Source organism: Pectinophora gossypiella, chromosome 11 (genome assembly GCF_024362695.1).
Source record: "Pectinophora gossypiella chromosome 11, ilPecGoss1.1, whole genome shotgun sequence".
Lineage (NCBI taxonomy): Eukaryota > Metazoa > Arthropoda > Insecta > Lepidoptera > Gelechiidae > Pectinophora > Pectinophora gossypiella.
This window is the reverse complement of record NC_065414.1, coordinates 4,766,090-4,787,307: the sequence shown is the minus strand read 5'-3', so window position 1 is coordinate 4,787,307 and position 21,218 is coordinate 4,766,090. Positions and strand designations below refer to the sequence as shown.

The 21,218-nt window shown below is 37.9% G+C and overlaps 1 protein-coding gene across 1 annotated transcript; it reads left to right on the top strand.

Moving 5' to 3' along the window:
- The first annotated feature begins 602 nt into the window (after positions 1 to 602).
- LOC126370675 (uncharacterized) lies at positions 603 to 21,214 on the top strand. Its single transcript, XM_050015672.1, has 12 exons — positions 603 to 866; positions 944 to 1,095; positions 4,508 to 4,728; positions 8,905 to 9,042; positions 10,364 to 10,490; positions 13,289 to 13,394; positions 14,449 to 14,599; positions 14,932 to 15,129; positions 15,323 to 15,590; positions 16,070 to 16,179; positions 16,471 to 16,599; positions 16,970 to 21,214. Exons 1-12 carry the CDS (start codon positions 821 to 823, stop codon positions 17,052 to 17,054), a joined length of 1,731 nt encoding a protein of 576 aa, XP_049871629.1. The 5' UTR covers positions 603 to 820; the 3' UTR covers positions 17,055 to 21,214.
- The last annotated feature ends 4 nt before the right edge of the window (positions 21,215 to 21,218 follow it).

Here is a 21,218-nt window from a genome sequence, read left to right as displayed (position 1 = left end):
ATATTACAAACGAAATTATAGTAATTTTTTGAAATTATGTTAAGTTTTTTAACCGACTTCAAAAAGGAGAAGAGAGAGACGCGTATGTACTTTTATTTTCTTTAGTGTATTCGAATATTTGACAATTTGACAATGCTTGACATTTGTTTGACAGTGGTGAGGCTTTTTAGCGGGAAACGGGAACGGGACAGTTGCTTTCTTCATTGAATAATCTAAATAATTAATACGAAGTGGTGTTTTGTGGTTAATGATCGCATTAAGTTAGTCGGAAGACATTCGCGAGTGTTATTACATTGGAGTATTCAATAAACAAAGTGTATCTGCCTATTTTCGCTTCGTGCTAGGAAGCCGCTTCATAGCTCAAAAGTTTATGCGGACTTTTGAGTTAATTCGTTTGGGGTTCGGAGTAGGAGTCTACTCCGAGGGTGGGGGCTTAGGTTTCATCATCATCATTCATCACCTTTCACCATTTCATTAATCATCAAGAAAAAAAATACGTCAGACATGGCTGTATGGGCATAGTTCCCTTTGCCTTACCCTTCGGGGAAAACCAAACCAAAAAAAAAAAAATTGACAGTGGTGAGTTTGACAAGTGACGACGGTCGAAGGTGGACGGAGGCGGCGGACGGACAGGCGCAAACAAAAATCGCGGAGCAAATAGCCAAGACGCATGATCATTTCAGTTTCTATCTGTCCCTATCCTTTGTGAAGAATTCAGTCAGTCAGCGAATGAATATCGATTATAAAATAGAACATAAGATCGCTATCCTTTAAAAATGAGGCATAGAATTTTAGTTAATGTTTGAGTTAAGTGAGAAAAATGTTAGGCGGGGTTGTGTTATGTTTATTGACTTTATGGTTTTATAGTGAGTATTGTTATTGAAGTGTAGTGCTAGTGCTTGGGGAGGGTGGTGATGATACAGGCTGTACGTGGTTGTTGCAGGTGTTTCTGGTCAGGGGGAGTGCACAGACCTCCGCGGGCGGTTGATATCGCACGGGCTGCACTATGTGCCCGGGCCCGACACTTGTACCCTCTGTGTCTGTGACAATGGGCTGCCGAAAGTCTGCAAGGCGGTCCTATGCTCCCCTCCACAGGTGAGGTTACCTTATTACTTTACTTTTTACTTGAATTAAAATTTATTGTAATTATTATCCTTTGGTTCCGTTAACCAATGGCGTAATTTTCAGTGGAAATTATAGCCACGTTTGGGTATTATTTCTTAAAGATGACATGATACCCGTATAATCCCTCATTAATTAATTTTCAAGAAAAATAGATTAACAATTTTACAATATACCTAGGTAAATAAATATTTTTTTGTGGTTTTATATATGAAAATGATTAATTGTTTATTGTTGAATTACAGCTTTGTTAATTATTTGAATTATGTTTTAAATCTATTTAATTCAAGTAGTTGCTAGTTTGGGTACAATGTTGTAAATAATACCCAAATGTGACTATAATTTTCACTGAAAATTATAGTCACATTTGGGTATTATTTCTTAAAGATGACATGATACCCGTATAATCCCTCATTAATTAATTTTAAAGAAAAATAGATTAACAATTTTACAATATACCTAGGTAAATAAATATTTTTTGTGGTTTTATATATGAAAATGATTGTTTATTGTTGAATTATAGCTTTGTTAATTATTTGAATTATGTTTTAAATCTATTTAATTCAAGGAGTTGCTGGTTTGGGTACAATGTTGTAAAGGAGGAAAACTTGATTATAGTTAGAAGTCTAATCAGGTTGCATTAACAATTGCACAGTAATACAATTTCCTGTTCAATCATAATTACAATAATCAACTATTAGGCAACAATTACCTATAACTTCTATTAATATTAAATATAATTAACATTACTATGACATTTTTAATAAATGTATTGTGAATTTACAGAAACAAACATCAATAAAGACAACAACAATCTTATGTGAATACTATTGTTCATAACTAACATAGGTATCTACTTACTATAAAATACGCAAAAAAAAAACTAAATACTAAAACGGCCACATCAAAACATTTCACCTAAAAGCAATATTGCGATTTGGCATTTGTTTGCATTGCACACTTACTAAATGTAAGTGCAAATGTCAAACTGCAATATTGCTTTTTTAGATAAATTGCTTTGATGAAGGCCTTTTAACCCCATTGTTCCCAAAAAATAAAGGATAAATATTATTTTTTTATTTTACTCATAGGGTTTTATTTTAGATATAAGAGATTGGTTTCTAGAACATAAATCATTCTCACAGGTATTCTAAAGGTACTGCAGCATTAAGTTAAAAGTTGTTAAACATGTTTTTCAGAAAATGTTATAAAAAAACTGATGGCTCTCTTCTATACTTATTTTTCAGTTATCCTCTGGTATTTATTTATATCCTACTAAGGCCGAGATTTTCAAACACAATATTTAAATAATGGGATTTGGATTTTAAACATTCGGCTTACAACTGGGTTCTCATTTTTTAGAATCAGTCCTTATGACGAAATATTTGTAGCAATATTGGTTACAAGGTTAAAAATTAGGTATCGCGCTATTTACCAGCTCCTTTTTATCTATATAAGAAACTAATCACTACCATTCCAGTAGATTCACTTGACAGTTTGATTAAAATACCATAATAATGTTATTGATGTGGATTACAAGTGGATTACTTGAGGATTACACTAATCCCTGTCAGTCATCCGAGTTAAATCAAAGATTAACACATAAAATGAAGATAAGCACATGTCACCTCACATATGTTGGTTTGCAGTTATGATAAGTATATATATAAGTTTTAAGGATTTGTAATAACTTAAAAGTGGATAATAGGATTTAAAAGATAAGTAAATATTCTTGGTCCTGTTATTAAAACTAGACACTTTTATTTCTTTTTTCACATCTTGTTGAAAGATTCTGATAATGATATTGATGTCTGTTGTGTTTGTTTGTTGCTTTTTGTCTGTTTTATTGAGTACAAATAAATAAATAAAGATTGGAATTAAGAAAAGTACAGGAAAGCAGACAAAACTAAACACTTCTCTCTTTCAATATCATGCCTTTGTGAGAGAGAGAGAGAGAAATAGATAGAGAGATAGAGACAGAGTGTTGAAAGTTTCAAATGCATGTCTATTGTCTAGTGTGCATTATCAATTATTAAAGATGTCATACCTACCTGCTGCCCCTTCAATTGACCTTACATTTGATTGAATCAGACTATCTTCCGCTTGTGCATGTCTAATGATGTTATTGTGATTGTTTCTTTTTACAAACTATGAATAATACCTATACTCGGTAGGCACTCTAATATAATATAATTTAAATCCTTATCTTCGACCTCATTAGATGGCGCGACATTTTCGGTGTTATATCATTTTATTTACAAAATTCACAGTAAATAATGATTCTCACAAATTACAAATTAACTCCCGTCACATCCGAAATTATTCATTATTTACGTGAAAAATGTTATGAGGTTGACTAAAACAAATTTTAATATGACAAATTAAACTCGGTAAATAACTTTCATGCAAACATAGTCGCGGACATTCGCTGATACTTGCGCGCTAGTCACGTACTTAACCACCTGTCTATAAGTATATTAAGCCTTGACTTCTTTAAATATTCGAGAGCCTATGTTCTGTGGACTTCTTTTCGTTTTGAGACCTAGTACTTGTTTATAAATGTAACATTGAATTTATTCAGATATTTGCACCGAACTAGACGCCACTGATCTCTGCTCTCTGCTATAGATATAATATACTTAAATGTACAACTTCCAATCGTCTTAACTAGTATGTACTATATTAAAAGGATATTCAAAGATAATTATTATGTACAAACTCTAACGCTTAAAACAAAAATTTGCAATCAAATCAATGTTTACTCATACGGAAGTATGCTTTAGGTATGCGTAGACAGCATACGCAGCGCGTCTGTTATTTGTCGCCTCGCGTGTGCCGTGCAGCGGGGAAGGAGTCCTGGGGCTTAGTCAAATAGAAAACTTTTCGATCGGCCGAATCGGTATCTTATATGTCCGAATTGAATCAACACCTTATGTCCAAAACGATGCGTACCTCCGATTCGTCACGACTCACGCCAGTTAATTCGTCTAATCGAAACATTTGTAACTTGCCTTGGTTTTTCCAGCCAACATCTAGGTACAAAAGCAATACGAACTCTACCGTAACTATCGGCCTCTGTGATCCAGTGGTGGAGCGTTGGGTTCATTATCCGGAGGTCCCGAGTTAGAATCCCGGTGGGGACATATCACAAAATACGCTTTGTGATCATTGGTTTGGTTAGGACATTGCAGGCTGGTCAACTGATTGTCCGAAAGTAAGATGATCGGTGCTTCGGAAGACTTACTGACCTATGTATGTAGTCGTTGCATAAGTCTAGTCAAGGGCCTTTGGCGGCTCAATAAAATAACCCACGTTGGTAATCCACCTCACTACTCACACGATAGAAGAAGACTAACGGTAGTAATTATTTTCTTATATCTACCAGGACTGCCGGTCATTCCGCGTGGGCAACACCTGCTGCGAGTTCATCTGTTTGGACGACGTGGTGAAGCCGGCGGAAGGCGCCGAGGCGAACGTGCGCGTGGCAGCGGGCGGGGCCGCGGCCGTGGTCCTACTTACCGTCGCGCTGGTAGTCTACCGCGTGCGCAAGCAGAAGAGACGGCGGCCGCCTCATACCGATGACCAGCGGAGCTTGACTAGTATCGGGTGAGTGGTTTGTTCTCTTTGAGAGGCCTAATAGAGAAGGCAACCCGCGTCATGTTGTGAGGTGTAGAGACTAAAGTGCGCGTGGCGTCAGAAGTGGTTGCTACTGCATATTGTAACTGCCTATAGTCACCTAACATTAATGACCAGCGGAGCTTGACCTTGCGGGTGAGTAGTTTGTACTATTCGAGGGGTCTAACAGAGATGGCGACTTACGCTGTGAGCTTATCTACCTGAACCAAAGGCGGCGTATGCGTATAGTTTTCTCAATTTGTATAAAAATAATTCACTCTCAATTTTGTAGATTTAGGGACCATTTAAGTAGGTAATAATAATTGTTTGTGTACCATGTTTTCCCTCTTAGCATAACTGTGTCTGTCTCAATAAGCTCTAAATTGCATATGTAAGCACTTTTTGGGCACTCGATGTCTATAGATATGTAATGCATTATTTACTTATTTGTATAAATGACTGTGCCAAAATAAATAAAAAAAAGAGAAAAGGTGATGCCGTCATACTGATGGATGACCAGCGGAGCTTGAGAAATCTGTTGTTGAGTAGTTTGTTATACTTAAGGGCTCTAACAGCGTTGGTTGTGGTCGTTGCGTATCAAGATCGTTGCTAATATAACTTCGTCCATCTGTGAGACCTTGGGGGTTAAAAAGGCCACATCGAAGCAATTCATCTAAAAAGCAATATTGCTATTTGACATTTGTGTGCATTGCGCACTTACTTTTATATGCGCAAATGTCAAATAGCAATATTGCTTTAGATGAATTGCTTCGATGTGGCCTTTTTAACCCCCCTTACCTAGGTGGTACGATTCAGGTACGCACCTATTCATATCACATATTTTGTTACTTTATGAAGATGAACGCCTGACTTACATCGTGATGTCGCTGGTTCGAATCTCGGCTGGGGCTCTAAACCACTGAATTCAACTTAGGTTGGATTTCATATTTGGATCATAGACTAGGTTAAGGCAATAGGCTCGGCCCCTATTACACGGTGACTTAAACATACCTGACGAGGCGAGGTATAAACCTTAATAACCTTATAAAAATTATATGTATAAATAAGTACAATTATAGTAGTTTTGGTTACCTAATGCTAAAATTAAGCGGAAAAAGAAACCTATTGTTTCCGTAAATAGCAAATCGTCATCATATACCAGATCTAGTCTACTAACCACTATTGTATGAAATTGCGTCAGTCAGATATTTTTGGGTAGGTCGCACATAACATAATGAAGTCATCATAGTACTCTTTAGGGCAGCTAACGAACATATCTAATAAAATTCAATGGCAATACTATAATATAAATAATTATATTATTTGTTATAAAGTATAAGTATTAGGCTTATTGAACAGGAAACATTTATTCGGAACAGGAAATCATTAATCGTGTTTACTTTGAGCGTGACCGCTAACAGGAAGTATGGTGATCCAAATAGGTAGCCGGTAAACACATCGATGACATTGATTCTTCTTTACAAAAGCGAACAACATAGTTAAATATTATGATTTTGTATGGATTGCTGTAGACTAGGTAACGCGGACAGACCCGTCGGTGTGGTCCATGATTTCTCTTCATTATTTATTTTTTGACGTGACTTATTGTAGATTGCCGCAGATGGCATTAACTACTTGGCCGGACAAATAGGGAGCACTGAAGGCTCTCACCTGGTACAAAATTTAAGACAATAGGCCTGAGGGTGTCCAGTTGGGCGCGAACCTCGGCTCAGGGCGTCGTCTGAGAGGACATTTGAAAGAACTACCTAATAGCTGCCACTAGGCTCGATTTATTCTTTCAAATATAATCCTCTAAGCCGAAGTTCACGCTCAACTGGGCACTCAGGCCTGTTGTCTTTTAAATTTTGTGCTGGTGAGAGTCCTCAGTGCTTCTCATTTGTCCGGCTAAATAGTAAAACTACATTAAGTCCCGTCATAAAAAAGCAACACGGAACGACTAGTGTTGACACGTTGACAGTGCACTATACTCTTCAAAATACGGAAGTTTGATATCTTACGTTCTAACGTAAGTTTTCTGAAACATAAATGGGTCGTTCTTCTTTTTTATCGACAATGATATGTCCTTCGTTCTGATCAGTTATATGTTTTAGAATTTTATTTAATCGTTCCATTGTCCAAAAACATAGTTATCTTATAATACTCGAAATACTAGCAAAATACTAATCAGTTCCTCGACTCGAGACGCTTGATTGTTTTTCACAGAATTCAGTGACAGAGTGGTAAATCGAAATGCTGTCTCCGATGAAAAGGGCCACTTGTCACAACATGGAATGCCCTGCTTAGTAAAGTATGCTACCAAGATACCTCTATAGATACATCTATACATAATATGATGTTTTAAAATGTTTATTGCCGTTATAATTTTAAAGATGTTAAATCCGTTAAAAAAGAATTGTCGAACGAACGAAAGAAGAACGACCCAAATAACGATTAAACATATGCTATACAATGCACAATTGCATCATACCCTAAAATATAACAAGTAATTGAATCCCATTTGCCATGATTTGTTACTCGCCTATTCAGACTATTTCCTTATTACGTGCAGTTGTATAACTTAGTTGTATAACGCTTGTCTTTAGTATGCTTGTGTTATAGTGACATTGAGGACGTAATAAATGAGTAAATAAAACCAAACTATTGCAGCGAAGGTCGCCTTAGAGTGAACTAATTGTGTCGGAACACTGCGGGTCGTTTAATGGATGCGAATTAGTTTCTTTAATTGCATTACACTACGCTACAAAGTTTAATTGGGCTTGTTTACTGCAACCACAATGTAAGTTTTGCAGTTGGAAACCTCTTGGATTGGAAGTCTCTTGGATATAAAATACACAATACTTTATTCCACATTATAACACAGGAATATATATTAAACAAACGTACAAAATGCGGCTTTATTTCTTATTGATATCTATTTTGAAAGGTGTTGATTACTTATTTAAAAAATCTTTCAAGAATAATAAATACACATAAAATAACCTAACTAAACGATTTGTAGGAAACAGTAATAGCTGAGTGGATTACACGTTAGATTTAGGTAAAGCTTTCTTATAGGTAAAATTACGCCTGTCAGTAATACAACTTATCAAGGACTTATCGGTAAGCAAAGTTTAATATTTACACAGTTTATGTTTATCGTGGGCGCGCATTCCGTGAAAAATATCGCCACTAAATTGTTTCCAGCAATAAACACCTCCTATAAACACTCACCTTAAGTGCATGAGCATAGAGCTTCGTTTCCAAAATAGAAAAGCAGTAAAGTTGTATTTTGGTTTCTAGAAATAAATCAATATTATGCGTCAGCACTTTGGTGGTTGTTTTTGATACTCAGGGCTATATGTGGGTCATTCTAGATTACGGTATTGACATACTAATGGCATGGTGAGTTGAGTAATAATGTTAGTATGTACGGTCATGAGCATTAAAATGTACTTTAGTACCATGGCACATTAACTTCTTTGAGAAATTGAATGTGAACTGTAATGTATGTTTCACTGAACGTCAAATATGTTAAAGCGACAGGGTACTAAAGTGAGTACATGATTGCTTATGATTGTACCAGTGTCCATCGGTTTGTTCTGATACCGGACATTTTCTAGATTTTGCCCAAGAGTGCAAGTTCAAGTATTTTATAAGTAAATAGACCGGAATGTAGACGCATTCCCCTGTGAGGTCCCTTTTTTCACACCTAATGATCATCTTGTGCAAGTTGTAAATTAGTAAACTCGATTACTAACCTCACTTACCTCGCTGTTGGTTACTATTGAGCCCCCAAAGGCCTATGTTATACCTGATGTTCACTGAAAGTTATTGTAGCCGGAACCATGGTACAATAAAACGAGGTATGCTCAACGGAACCAACAGCTTAACGTGCCTTCAAGCTAACTAATCATATTAGTTACTTTTCTTAATAAAGTGACCATGAAATTTGAATGACAAAACACACTGTGATGTCATAGAAAATCGTGTTAAAATATAGGACTAATTACGTTTTTCGAGATTAAAATTTATAAATAAGTTAAATGGAAAAAAAAGAAAATGTTTTTCGTTAGTTTTACAGTCTTTATTTAGTAGTCAGAATTTCATAATTCATCTTTAATCTGGAACACAACCCAATTACATTAAAATAAAAATGTTTAACTTCAGATACATCAGCGGCAGTATGGGCTACATGGGCGGCACGTGCGAGACCGCGCTGGCGGCGTGGAAGCCCCCGGGCAACTATCTGCCGCGGGGCGAAGCACCCCCGCCTTACGACGAGGCGTGCCGGCAGGAGGCCACCAGGTCAGTCAGACTCTGTTATTAAGTGCATGTCAATTGCTTCAATCCTGGCGAGATGGTAAAATAATAAACAATGTGATTAACCGCTTATCTTTCCAGGCATTTCGTGTACAGAGTTATGGTGTGTTTTCTATAGGTTTTCTACCATAATCGATTATACGATGACCTATCACTGACACCTGTCCTGTGTCCCTATTATTGTATTATATTATAATCTCTTTCTTTTATATTATATTATCTTTTTTTTATTATCTTTTTCGTTTTTTTTAACCTCTTGTATACCTTCCGGGATACAGGCGTGTTATGTGTGTCTTCATACCAACGTCCGTGACGCATTTCGATCCAGAAACGAAAGCTAATAATACTCTTTTGAAAACTGACATCATTTCATTATCAAACACGAAATCGCAACTTTTAATAAAATATGTATTGTTGAAATATTTCACATCGCCGACTTTAAGAAATCGATCATTGTTCTTACGAACAATTTTGAATATTCTGTTGTATAAGAAAAACAGTAATTGTAGGATTACTTACATACAGTGATACGAATGAAGTACATATATATACTATCTATATGTAGCATGTTGTAGAATTAATTGACTAAAAGACAATGATATATTTAATTGTGCTTTTGTGAAAAATATCATCTCTTTAATTTACGACGAGGAAGATTGAGGAATCTCGTATGTAGGAGTAGGAGGTTTTATTCGTATGTTTATGTCCTTTATATATGTTGTTGTGCAATAAAGTATTATTGATTGATTGATTGAATCTCTAATATCGTTTGAAACTTGAATCATAACTATTATTTTTATCTTGAGGTTTCAGTCACTTAAAACTTACAACAGCATCTGAGGTCTAGTGGTAAGCCTTAAGCTCACGATCCAAAGGCCCCGGGCTCGAATCCCGGTGGGGAAATATCACAAAAATTACTTTGTGATCCCTAGTTTGCTTAGGACATTACAGGCTCATCATCTGATTGCTCGAAAGTAAAATGATCCGTGCTTTCCGAAGCCGTTGGACCCGTTGGACATGAGCCATGTCAGGGGCCTGTGTCGGCTCAATAATTATCCTGACATCAGGGTTGATGAGGTTGGTATTCCACCATACAACCCACACGATAGAAGAAGTCACTTAAAAATAAATCTGACACACTTGAATTAACCGAAAAATGGCGGTTTTAAGTTGGTCCTTCAAAGTAAAATGAAAGACATAAAAAATGCGTAGGAACAGGAATAAGCGATACTGGTAAAAACTTTAACGTTACTAAGTAGGTTAAAAGTGAAATACTCAAGAAAACGTATTGTTATGTCTGTAACAGCCGAGCAGTGAACGAGCCAACGTTCCACCGCACGTACCCCGCCACGGTGGAGACCCTCGCGCGTCCGGACGACCCCATGCAGTGCTCCGGACACAGCTATGCCAACATCCCCCGCCCGATGCAGCAGGTTGGTAGCACTGACATTGATGTTGCTATTTGAGAAAACACAGGAACTTTACAATTTTATCGCATAAAAAGCAGAGCCCTATTAGTACTATGGGAGCGCGTACACCAGGGGGGTTAAAATATCCACGTCGAAGCTATTCATCTAAGAAAGCAATATTGCAATTTGATATTTGTTTGTATTGCGCACTTACTTTGATATGCGCAAATGTCAAATTGCAATATTGCTTTCTTTGATAAATTGCTTCGATGTGGCCATTTTAAATCCCCCAGATGTGAGTTGTTCGCTGATCAGTGAGGAATCGGATTCGTCAGTAACAACTGAGCAGCGAACGTGCCGAAGTTGTTGCCTCGCCAATGGATAAAAAAATAAGCTTTTCGCGTCTGCCATACTACGGCTACAGATTCTAAAAGCTACGCGTGATGCCCAACAATAACAGAAAATATAAAAAAGAAATCTGTTTCATTTACTTTTATTTTCCTCTTCATTTAAACACTTATAAATTACTCCTTTTTCTCTTTTGATATATTTTAGTTGTCTTTTATGTTCTGTATTTTCCTTTTCTTTTTTCGAAGGCAGACTGACGCTTAATTATAAGATGGTCCTGTGTGGTACCGGGAAAGAATAGTACCACTCCGGTATCCTGAGGAAGTCGTAAGAGGCGACTGAGGGACATAAGAGACCGTTTATTGCACCGGATAAGTCATCGATAAACTACTGCGATTGCTCCTCTTCATTTGGTGGAGACAGAAACAAATCTACTGAGACGGTGGAGGCTACTGCCCAATATTTTGGGCACACTTCGAAAAGAACCGACTCCGGTGTCGAATGGTGTCTAAATTCGAAATTAGTTAAGTAAGTTTGCAATGCTTTAGTCGCATTTTAATGCATGTACAGGTTTTCATTGTGCTTTGAAATTAAGCATAACTTATGTGTAAACTTCATCATTTGTCATCTTCACAAACTCAATCATGAAAGGCACGATTGTAAAAAAAAAACAATAACAGACTTATACGTTCATAGCTATAAAATTTTTTTTTAAGCCACAATCTTTTAAGATCGCTGTGGCCTTCATCTCAGTACTCACAACTTTTACACACATAATCCTTCTTCACGAAATTTAGGAGTATGAGTCTGATTGTGAATGGTAGAATAAGGAATAGTGTGGTATATACAGGGTGTTAGTGACATCGTAACGAAAACTTTGAGGGATAATTCAGGCCATGATTCTGAGTTGATTATCAAGTAGAAATTTCCGTCGCAAAAGAATGGATCGGAAAATATTAAAAAAAAAAAACAAAAAATTTCATGAATTTTTGTCAGGAAATTCCACTTGATATTAACTCAGAATCTTGGTCTGAACCATCCCGCTCAGTATTCGTTACGGTGTCACTAACACCCATACCTGCTTGTATGGCTAACCGTATGTACTTGTATGGGGTGTAAGTGTCATCGTAACGAATACTGAGAGGGATGATTCGTCTGATTATTCTGAGTTAATATCAAGTGGAATTTTCCATCGCAAATGTATAGAATTGAAAATAATTTAAAAAAACTAAAAAAAATCATGAATTTTGCGACGGAAAATTCCACTCGATATTAACCCAGAATCATGGTCTGAATCATCCCCCTGAGTATTCGTTACGATGTCACTAACACCCTGTATGTATGAAGGAGTGTTGTAGTGTGAAAGGAAATAGGAATGCTTAGATGATTCAGACACGTGGATAGAATTAATGTAAGGTGACTTACGAAAAAGATTTGTGGCGAGGGTGTAAGTGGTAGTGACAGAAGAGGAACGCCCAAGCGTACACTCATGAGCAACATCATGTAACCACTTTATAACCCTGTCGCACGATCATATTTGACATTTATTGAGACTTACGGTTCAATTTGTCAAAAAAGTTAATGTGACATGGTTTCAAAGGTATACATATTAGTACTCGTGACCGTACATACCGCGATTTCATCCAGGATGTTTTAAAGAAAGGCCTGGTCAAGAGTACCCTAAACTGGCGAACATGCATAAAGACTGATGAGAGTGGAAGAAGCGTATACGGTGTCAGGACCGTAGTAAGTTTCATGTTTCAAATTCCATGGTCACTGCCTACCTCGTGGCGTGATGATTTGATATGTAAGTACGAAATCTAGGGATAAGCTCGCCTATGCTTTATCTAACGATAAATTATAATGTAAATTTCCTTTGTATTTTAAACCAATAAAGAGTATACAACATGATGATGTATCTAACATGATGGACTAATGTTATGGGCGATAGGCTGATCCCTTATCACCATAAGGTTAAGGTTAAGTAATTTCTAAATAATTTGTACGCGTATGTAATGTATGTCTATCTATATAATATTATACGTTGAAAGTCTCTCTTGTCACGTAGGTCAGCTGGAAGAAATCTCTTTGTTTAGAGATAAGCTTGCCTGTACTATCTGTTTTCTTTGTGTGTTTCTTGTCTGTTTCATTGTGTACAAATAAATAAATAAATAAGGTTCATCATATCCAGCTTACGACATCGTATCAACAGTGGCTGCAAGTTGTCTTTGATTACTTGTGGCTCTGCCCACCCCACTAGGGATTACGGGCGTGAGTTTATGTATGTATGTATGTAAAGAGTATACAAACAAACAAATCTAGGCCTTGAGGATATTTGTGTCCCACGCTGAACACAGGTCTTAATCGAATGGCGATACTGACCATGCTTCACTCCGCTCTAATGCCGATTAGTGGAGATAAGTATTTTATTATTTAATAGATTTGGTAAATATGATAATATGTGTTCGTGGTAGATGGCGAACCCGCAGGGTTGCTACAACGCGCCGCTGCTGCAGCCGGTACACCCGCCGGAGCCGCGCGAACCCAGCTCTATGCCGCACCATCCCCTCGCTGCCAACAGTAAGTTTGTTAACTCATTTCATACTGCAATTTTTTGTATAGTGTCTTCGTATCAAAGACTTTGACGTTTTAAACTTTGAAGGTCCTTAGCCGGGGCCTTTGATGGTCTTATATCAGACCTTCATGCGCGGCGTCAAACGCGGGTGTAGATGGTTAGCGCCTTCGTTTTCGTGCTTTGCGGGGTTTCACAATCGGTTTGCCGCGAAGAATTTGGATTCTTCGCGGAGAGTTTATACACAATTTGCATAGACTGTATAGCTGTAGTCTCTTTATGATTACCACTTAAAAATAATTTTATCTGAATAGGCACTGTGGTCGTGTGGTACACCGGTTTGCTTCTCAATAGGGGAGCGCGGGTTCGAAACCCGGTAGCCGACTTGCATCAAAGATTAATTTATCTCAAGTGAAAGTTGTCACTCAGTTGGCTCGATCATTTTAAACGGCGATACGGCTCACCACCTGTCACGTTGGTCTTACAGAAAGTTCGGTGAGATATGGTTACTTAGTTCTTGCGATGGATGTAACTCTACTACCCCAATGAGCTACCCCATTCTGAGCTACGTGTCCCACACATTTAACGTGAAAATTCCCTATTTTGTCATTTCTCGGGTACATCATTATTCAAAAATATAATATAAGTATTGCTTGATATTTTTATTAGAATAATATTGGGTGGAAGATGTGTTGTGCATCTTGTGGGTATAAATATACCCAAAAACAAAGATAAAAGACGCATATATTTGTTATCCATTAAATTAGAAGATTACACGAAGGCAACATTGTACAGTCATGAGCAATATAATGTGCACTTTAGGACTCTGTCGCATTAACATATTTGACATTTAGTGAGACTTATAAGTAGTTCAATTTGTCAAAAAAGTTAATGTGACATGGTACCAAAGTGTATACTACATATTAATGCTCGCCACCACAGCACACAGCGCCATCTATATTTTTTTGGGAAACGTAAGTAGCCTGGATAATCCTTCATTGGGATATGGTCGTGACCTTATGTTATGTTACAATCAATGATGTGCCTGTTGTGTTGGTTCAGTGGTGGGGTTCCCGAGCGCGGTCCGTCTGACGGGCTCGCTGGGCGCCATCAGCCACCGCGCGCTGTCCGTGCTGCAGCGCGAGCCGGAGCCCGAGCGGCCGCACAACGTGCCCGGCTTCTACACCAACACTGCCTCCATGCACACCTCGCTGTCAGTACAACGCTTGTTTTTTATATCAGTTTTTCTACCAGACCCTACGACAAGTTGACACTATTTAAACTGTAAATTTTATGACGGGGTACCTCATCTACCGAATACCTTATAAACTTTTTGTTTGGGAGGAACCACATTTGGCAGGTCCTATCCAATGCTTTTTATGCTTTCATTTCCTAGAGCGAGAGAGAGCGACCGCACGCTATCGCCTTGTTGATTATGCAGCGTGCATAGCTCTAGAAGTAACAGAAAAGGATGGAAACAAAGGAAAATGCGATGAGGTGCTGACAGATGTGGTTCAACCCCTAAATTGCGTCTACCCTTTACAGCCACCGCACGATCCCGCGCATCTCAACGGCCATCGACACGACGTTGCTCGACACAGCAATGTCGGGCTTTAGCCGCACCGACCGCACGCTCCACGGCGAGATACGGCGCTCGTTCCATAAGCCCAGCGACGCGCGCCACCTCGCGGACACGGGCCGCAGCATGCCGCGCAACCTCAACATCGTCACCGCCGCCGACACGTCAGTATACCATGGGCTATACGACACTAGATCCACATCCATCAGAAACTCAGTCCATATGTACTGTTCGACCCACCGTTTTGTTCAAAGATGCTTTCACGACCACAAATAGCAAAGTATCAGCAGAACTTAAGAATGTAAACTTATATTTCGACAGTGTACAACAATAATAAAACTAGTGTTTCCTTTGCAGGTGTAACATCCGCGTGAGTGCATCAGGCGTAAGCTCGGGTGGCGGGCGCGAGGAGCCGGAAGGCAGCGATACACCAGCGCCGGCACCACCACAAACTCAGCCCGCAACACAACATGCATCGCAGCACGCGTCACAACACGCATCGCACGCAACACAGCACGCATCGCACGCGACACAACACGCGCCGCACCCCACTCCGCGTGCACACGTGGCGGCGCCGCCCCCCGCCGCACCCGCTGCGCAGATCCTACCGCTTACTGTTGATAAGGTACGTCCACGTCTTTCTTTATTACAATGTTCTTATTTTTAATACTTTAGATGATGACTATAAGGTCTTGCCGTATGAAACTAGTTGACTAGCTAATTCCATCCATAAATCAGAGATGGCGCTTATCTTGTAACGCAGATGGCCTAAAATGCGCTAACGAAGTTAGTACAGCGCGGCGCGCATGTACAACTTCCATTGTATTACCGTTGGATCGTCGATCCTTCAACACAGATAAATGGAAATCACAATATATCTACTCCGTAATACACACTATAAAAGAAACTAATATACACAAGAAAGGAATTTCTAAACGGCATGTTGAATGTTTTACAAGTATACTTTAAATTTACATTTAAAAAATCTTGACTGTCATTTACACTAATTCCATAGAAAACAATAACTTACAATTTGTTTGCATAGTTTTTCACTGTTATAGACAGATTTTTTTAACATTTTAATGAATAATGTTTCTATTTCAGCCATCGTGCGTGTGTAGCTACGAGGGCTCGAGTGCTAGCGGCGCGGGCGGTGAAGACGCTGACGACTATCGCAGCGAATGTGAGAACTGCAAGGCTACCAGCAACTCTAGGTATATCTACTTATACGACTAGTAAAGAAACTGAAAAAAGATTTAGAACGAGAGCACCCATTTACTATATTTTATTGTTTTTTCGTGACACCACTTTATCTTTCTTAATTGGAATTGATATTTCAGTTCCGATTTCGGTTCCGAAACTTTTACACGAAAGCAAATTGGAGGCCCAAACCCAATAGCGGCGGCGCAACATTTCCGATAAAACACCTCCGAAGCATTTGTAGTAGACATATGTAAATGTACGAATAAAATAAAATTTACGAAAAACGTGTTGTGTGTGTGCAGGTGGGCCGTGGAGGCGGGCTGGCGCGGTGCCGAGGAGGCGGGCACGCAGACGCTGCAGCGCCGCGCGCCGCCGCCCGCGCCCCCTCCGCCCGCCACCGCCACGTTGCCGCAGCCCGTCACCAAGCAGGCGTGAGTACACACACCATGCCACCCACACACCCCTCACACTACATATAGCGCCCCGCCCGCAACCGCCACGCTGCCGCTGCCCGTCACCAAGCAGGCGTGAGTACACACACCATGCCACCCACACACCCCCACATCCCGGGGGGTAAGGTGGGCAACTGATATGAATTAGCGCGGGGCGGGGAGTTACTATTCTATACGTAGTATTATCTTTTATTCTACGCCCATAGTGTACCACTATCGTCGCACTAATGCCAGTTTCGTTTAGACCGCGTTTTTGATAAAATATCGACTCGTATGTACTCTTGGTCTATGACGACCAATGTCCGTGTTCCGAAAGTAGAAGCTTACACATAACTTGTTATCGTTACAGTCGCACGATTATGGGCCCGCCATCGAACTGGGAGAATTGGTTCAATACCATCCCCGACTCTGACACCGAATCTGAAGAGGAGTAGTCACGTTCTCAACTATCGTAAGCAGTATTTATTCAGTTACGTTCGTGTTGCCAGAGAGATAAGTACGAGTATTGCACTTCGTGGCTGAGATCATCTGTTTTCTTGTGCTATCTGTCAGTTATATACGAATACTTAATGTACCCGGGTGTTTATATCCTTTGAAGTTGAGGCCTATGTCTTTACTGTGTTATTGATTCAGAACAATATTGGAATCGGGACTTCTTAAGCCAGAAACATCTTTGTTTTCCTCACCATAAAGTAGGTTCATGTAAACTTTGTAACTTACTTTTATTGCGCTAAAACCGAAGTGCAATAAAGTTTTCACATCCTCATTATAAAGTTTAGCGCATAGAAATAGATGAGATCAGTCGAATCGACATCTGACAGAGAAAATCGTACTCTCTATTAGAAGTAATTAATTATCCTCTAAAATGTGTTCTATGAAATGTTGGAACAGACAGTATTTTGCTTGAATTGTATTCATGTACCCACCTATTTTCTGTCTTTTTCAATTATCTGTATTATTCTGTACAATGTTTTGCGTGATTGTGCTAAATGTCTCTTAAAGTAAGACGTATCTATGTAAGCTGAGAGTTCATCTAAATTATCTTATGAAATAACAGCTAGAAGAGTCTAGGAATTTACCAGAAGCGATCGAGTGAGTTTAATGCGAACCGTGTGACTTTCATTCTTATGACTTTGCCATAAAGTTGTTTATGGCTGGCGCTAGTTGATACTGCTAAGTTTGTAGTCTTCTTTTTACCTTTAAGGGACGTTTTTCTTTATAACGGTCTTAGTTGTAAGATAAGAAGCAGTTACAAACCATTGCGAAACAACTTTTTAAAATGGTAAGAGAGACACAGAACATTCCAGTTTTCGATTTTGAACCGCGTGATATTTTGAAACATACATCACAAATGATATTATAATTAAGCACAATTATTTTTTTATTGCACATTAAATGTGTTCTGTAATTGTTATATTTATAGTTTATAATTTTATACTTATTTAACAGACAAGTTGCGCTCTATTGAGTTTATTTATGCATTATGTACCAAAGAATAAGTTCGTTACTTTGTATGTTGATTTTTCGCTTTTTTATATTTATATATTGATTTATTTCAGTTAAGTCGAAATTAACGTTATTGTCTGAAAACACAAAAACAAAAAAAATAGTTTAACGAGTAATTTAATTAATTATAGATAGTAGGTTAATGAAATCAGATTTTAATATAATGTTAAAAATGATATTGCTGTCTTTGGTGATATTTATAAAATTGGTGTTAAATTTATCCTGTTCAGATATCAAAGCTCTCTAGTTTGAATAAATTGTCATTCTTAGATTGTAAATAGAACGGTGCCAAATCGGGAACTAAATACAAGGAACTTTCGAAAAGGCGATCGAATTCTATTTTTAGATTAGATAGGTTACTGTGTATTTAAAAATAAATAGTATTTACTGAGAAGAAGTGAAAGCTGGCAACGATGTTAAAGATGTAGCGAAAATGTGGAGAACTACACCCACTTCAATTACGTAGAATGAATGAAAACGGAATGGTATGAATTTGGTTATAAAATTGAGAGAGACTTAGGTATGCTTTGTTCATACGTGCCGAGTAAAACTGCGAGACAGTGCACTAGCCCGAATCGACACCTGACACGCGTGCTAAGTGCTAATTACACAGAAAGGTCGATTGTTCTTAGACAAGCGAATACTTGGCCGAGTGCACCATCTAACCGGTTTACATAGCACAAGTGAACTAGATGTTATTGGAAAATCCTAAAACATTTTAGGTCTCGCGTTCAACGGCACGATAGACATGATAGCTTCAGAAAAGGTATCAAGGTTCAATCGAGTACAAGAAGATCGCCAAAGTTGAAGCTCAAAATAAATATTTTTAAATAGTGTAGCGCCAGGATTTCAATAAAGCATTTGAATATTGTAGATATGATAATCTATTTTTGTCTAAAATATAAATGAATAAAGTACTCGTGTTGATATGGTAGTTGCGACAGTGCAAGTTTTTAATGTCTACTGATCAAGGGGGTTTTTTGACAATATTTGATACGAGGACTAAAATGAATCTCTCAAATCACCATTTGCGTTCGGAGACCATTATGATAAGTTAGCACGCGTTAAGCGTCTGGATATTTTTTAAGTGATATGTATTCGTTAAACTTTTATTCTTCAAATCGGAAGGTTGTAATCTTTGCTATCTGGACAATTATTTATCATTTTAAATTCCCTTAAGTAGTAGGCCACAAAAAACTTGCAGTGACGCAATGATTTAAAATTATAGAAAATAAAGTACAGAACGTTTCTGAATTCCGTCAAAGACGAAAATATTACGTAGAAGAACTTGTTCGTTCCTTATCATCGTTGAAATTCGTTCCCTCGGACAGTTCCGGATGAAATAGCATATAATAGTCTGAATTTCAGGGTTGTAATGTATTACGTGTAAATGTAAAAGTAGAAACACCTTGCTATCACGCTATGGCACGCGACGGATGGTCACTTTACTCGGCAATTTAATAATGTTTAAATACGAAAATAATGCTGGTATATACGTCTTATAGCCTCCTATACATTATTACGTGTGAATCCATGGAAACGTCAAGACCTGTCGAAAAACCGCATAGGTACTCTCCATTCTTGAGAAAATAATGACTAATGTTGCCTAATGATTAGGAGGATTAAATTTAATACTAAAATTGCTCAGATTCGCGTCATGTGTCGTTGTGTTTTGGTGAGATGTCGTGAGTTGTAGTGTTAACAGTGTTTATCAAGGCGCGTTGCGGACGTATTGACCCATTCACAAGTATATAGTCGCCTTCCAGTGGAAACCACGTAAGCGCCTTTATAAAATATCACGTTCTGAAGTTATTTTCTTCAACAAAACCTTCATTGAATTACATTCATTCATAAAAAAAATATGGTGTCAATTTTTATATTGAAACTATTGCGAGGTTTTGTAAATAGAAATCAGATCCGAATGTGATTTTTCACAAAGATGATTGCGTGGTTTTTCGCTAAAAGGCGACGATCTGCGTAATGAAATAAAATGGTTGTATGTAAGAAAAACATGAAGTGTGTAGTAAGTATTCAGTGGATACGACAATATGTTCCGTTCCGCAAGTGTAGGTATTTGTATGAATGAACGAAATGTGTGTGGCCTATCTTCATTTACATGCAATTTTGATTCCTTATTGCACAAATTAATGAAATCTTCTCAACTGTTTAATGTTTATCTTATAATACTTAATTTCATTTTATTGTTGGAAAGTGCCGCTAAGATGCTAATGTCAACCAAATATTTAATAATGTTCGCTAGTCAAAATTGTTAAAATTTCACACATAATGTTGCAACATTTTGAAAGTTAATTTAACTATGAATTTGCTGTTTAACATTTCTTATATTTCAACCTCCATTTATGGATCGTTATCAGTACGCTTTTATTATTGTTAATATTTTTATTTATAACATTCCAAGTATTTGCAGGTTACAGTTTTATTGTATGTTAAGGCAAAGCAAAGCTTCGACGATACAACCTTTGGACTCCTAATAATAGATCTGTCAACACATCTGACAAATGGTCAGATATAAGATGCAGCGTACAAAGTTTGACCAATCGCGGCCGCTTCCGTGACCTTCCGATGTGTTTAACATCTTGAGCCAATTAGAACGAAGCGTCCCGCTTTTCATACCCCCTTTCCTCAGCTAACTGTCAGAATTGGGTAGTTTCCTAGGTCGAACATAAATTATGAAACTCTGATTACTAAATAAAGACAGATCTAAAGGTGACAAAAAACGTTTTCTTTTTTCTATTAAAATTATTAATGTATTTTAATAAAGAAAAATGTAATAATAAGTACGACATTTTGTCACGTTTTAGTATGACGTCCCAGGTTGCTTTTTCATACAAATTCCGTAGTAATTTCGGGTTTTGACGTTTAGTAAAAAGTAACTGATTTGACTAGTTGGAAACTACCCTATGAATTTTGTACGAAACATCAACATTAGGCGTTTTTTTGGTTGTATTGTCGATGGTATAAGGCGAAGTGACGTTGGTCTTGTGATCCGCAAGTAGAGACGAGCAGTATTATGGACATTTCCGAACCAAATACAAATACATTAAATTAAACGAATTAAGGAAATGTGTAGC

Coding starts and splice junctions, on each gene's coding strand:
- LOC126370675 (XM_050015672.1), top strand. CDS start 821: ATGTTAGGCGGGGTTGTGTTATGTTTATTGACTTTATGGTTTTATA. Junction 867..943: donor ATTGACTTTATGGTTTTATA/GTGAGTATTGTT, acceptor TGGTTGTTGCAG/GTGTTTCTGGTCAGGGGGAG. Junction 1,096..4,507: donor TCCTATGCTCCCCTCCACAG/GTGAGGTTACCT, acceptor TATATCTACCAG/GACTGCCGGTCATTCCGCGT.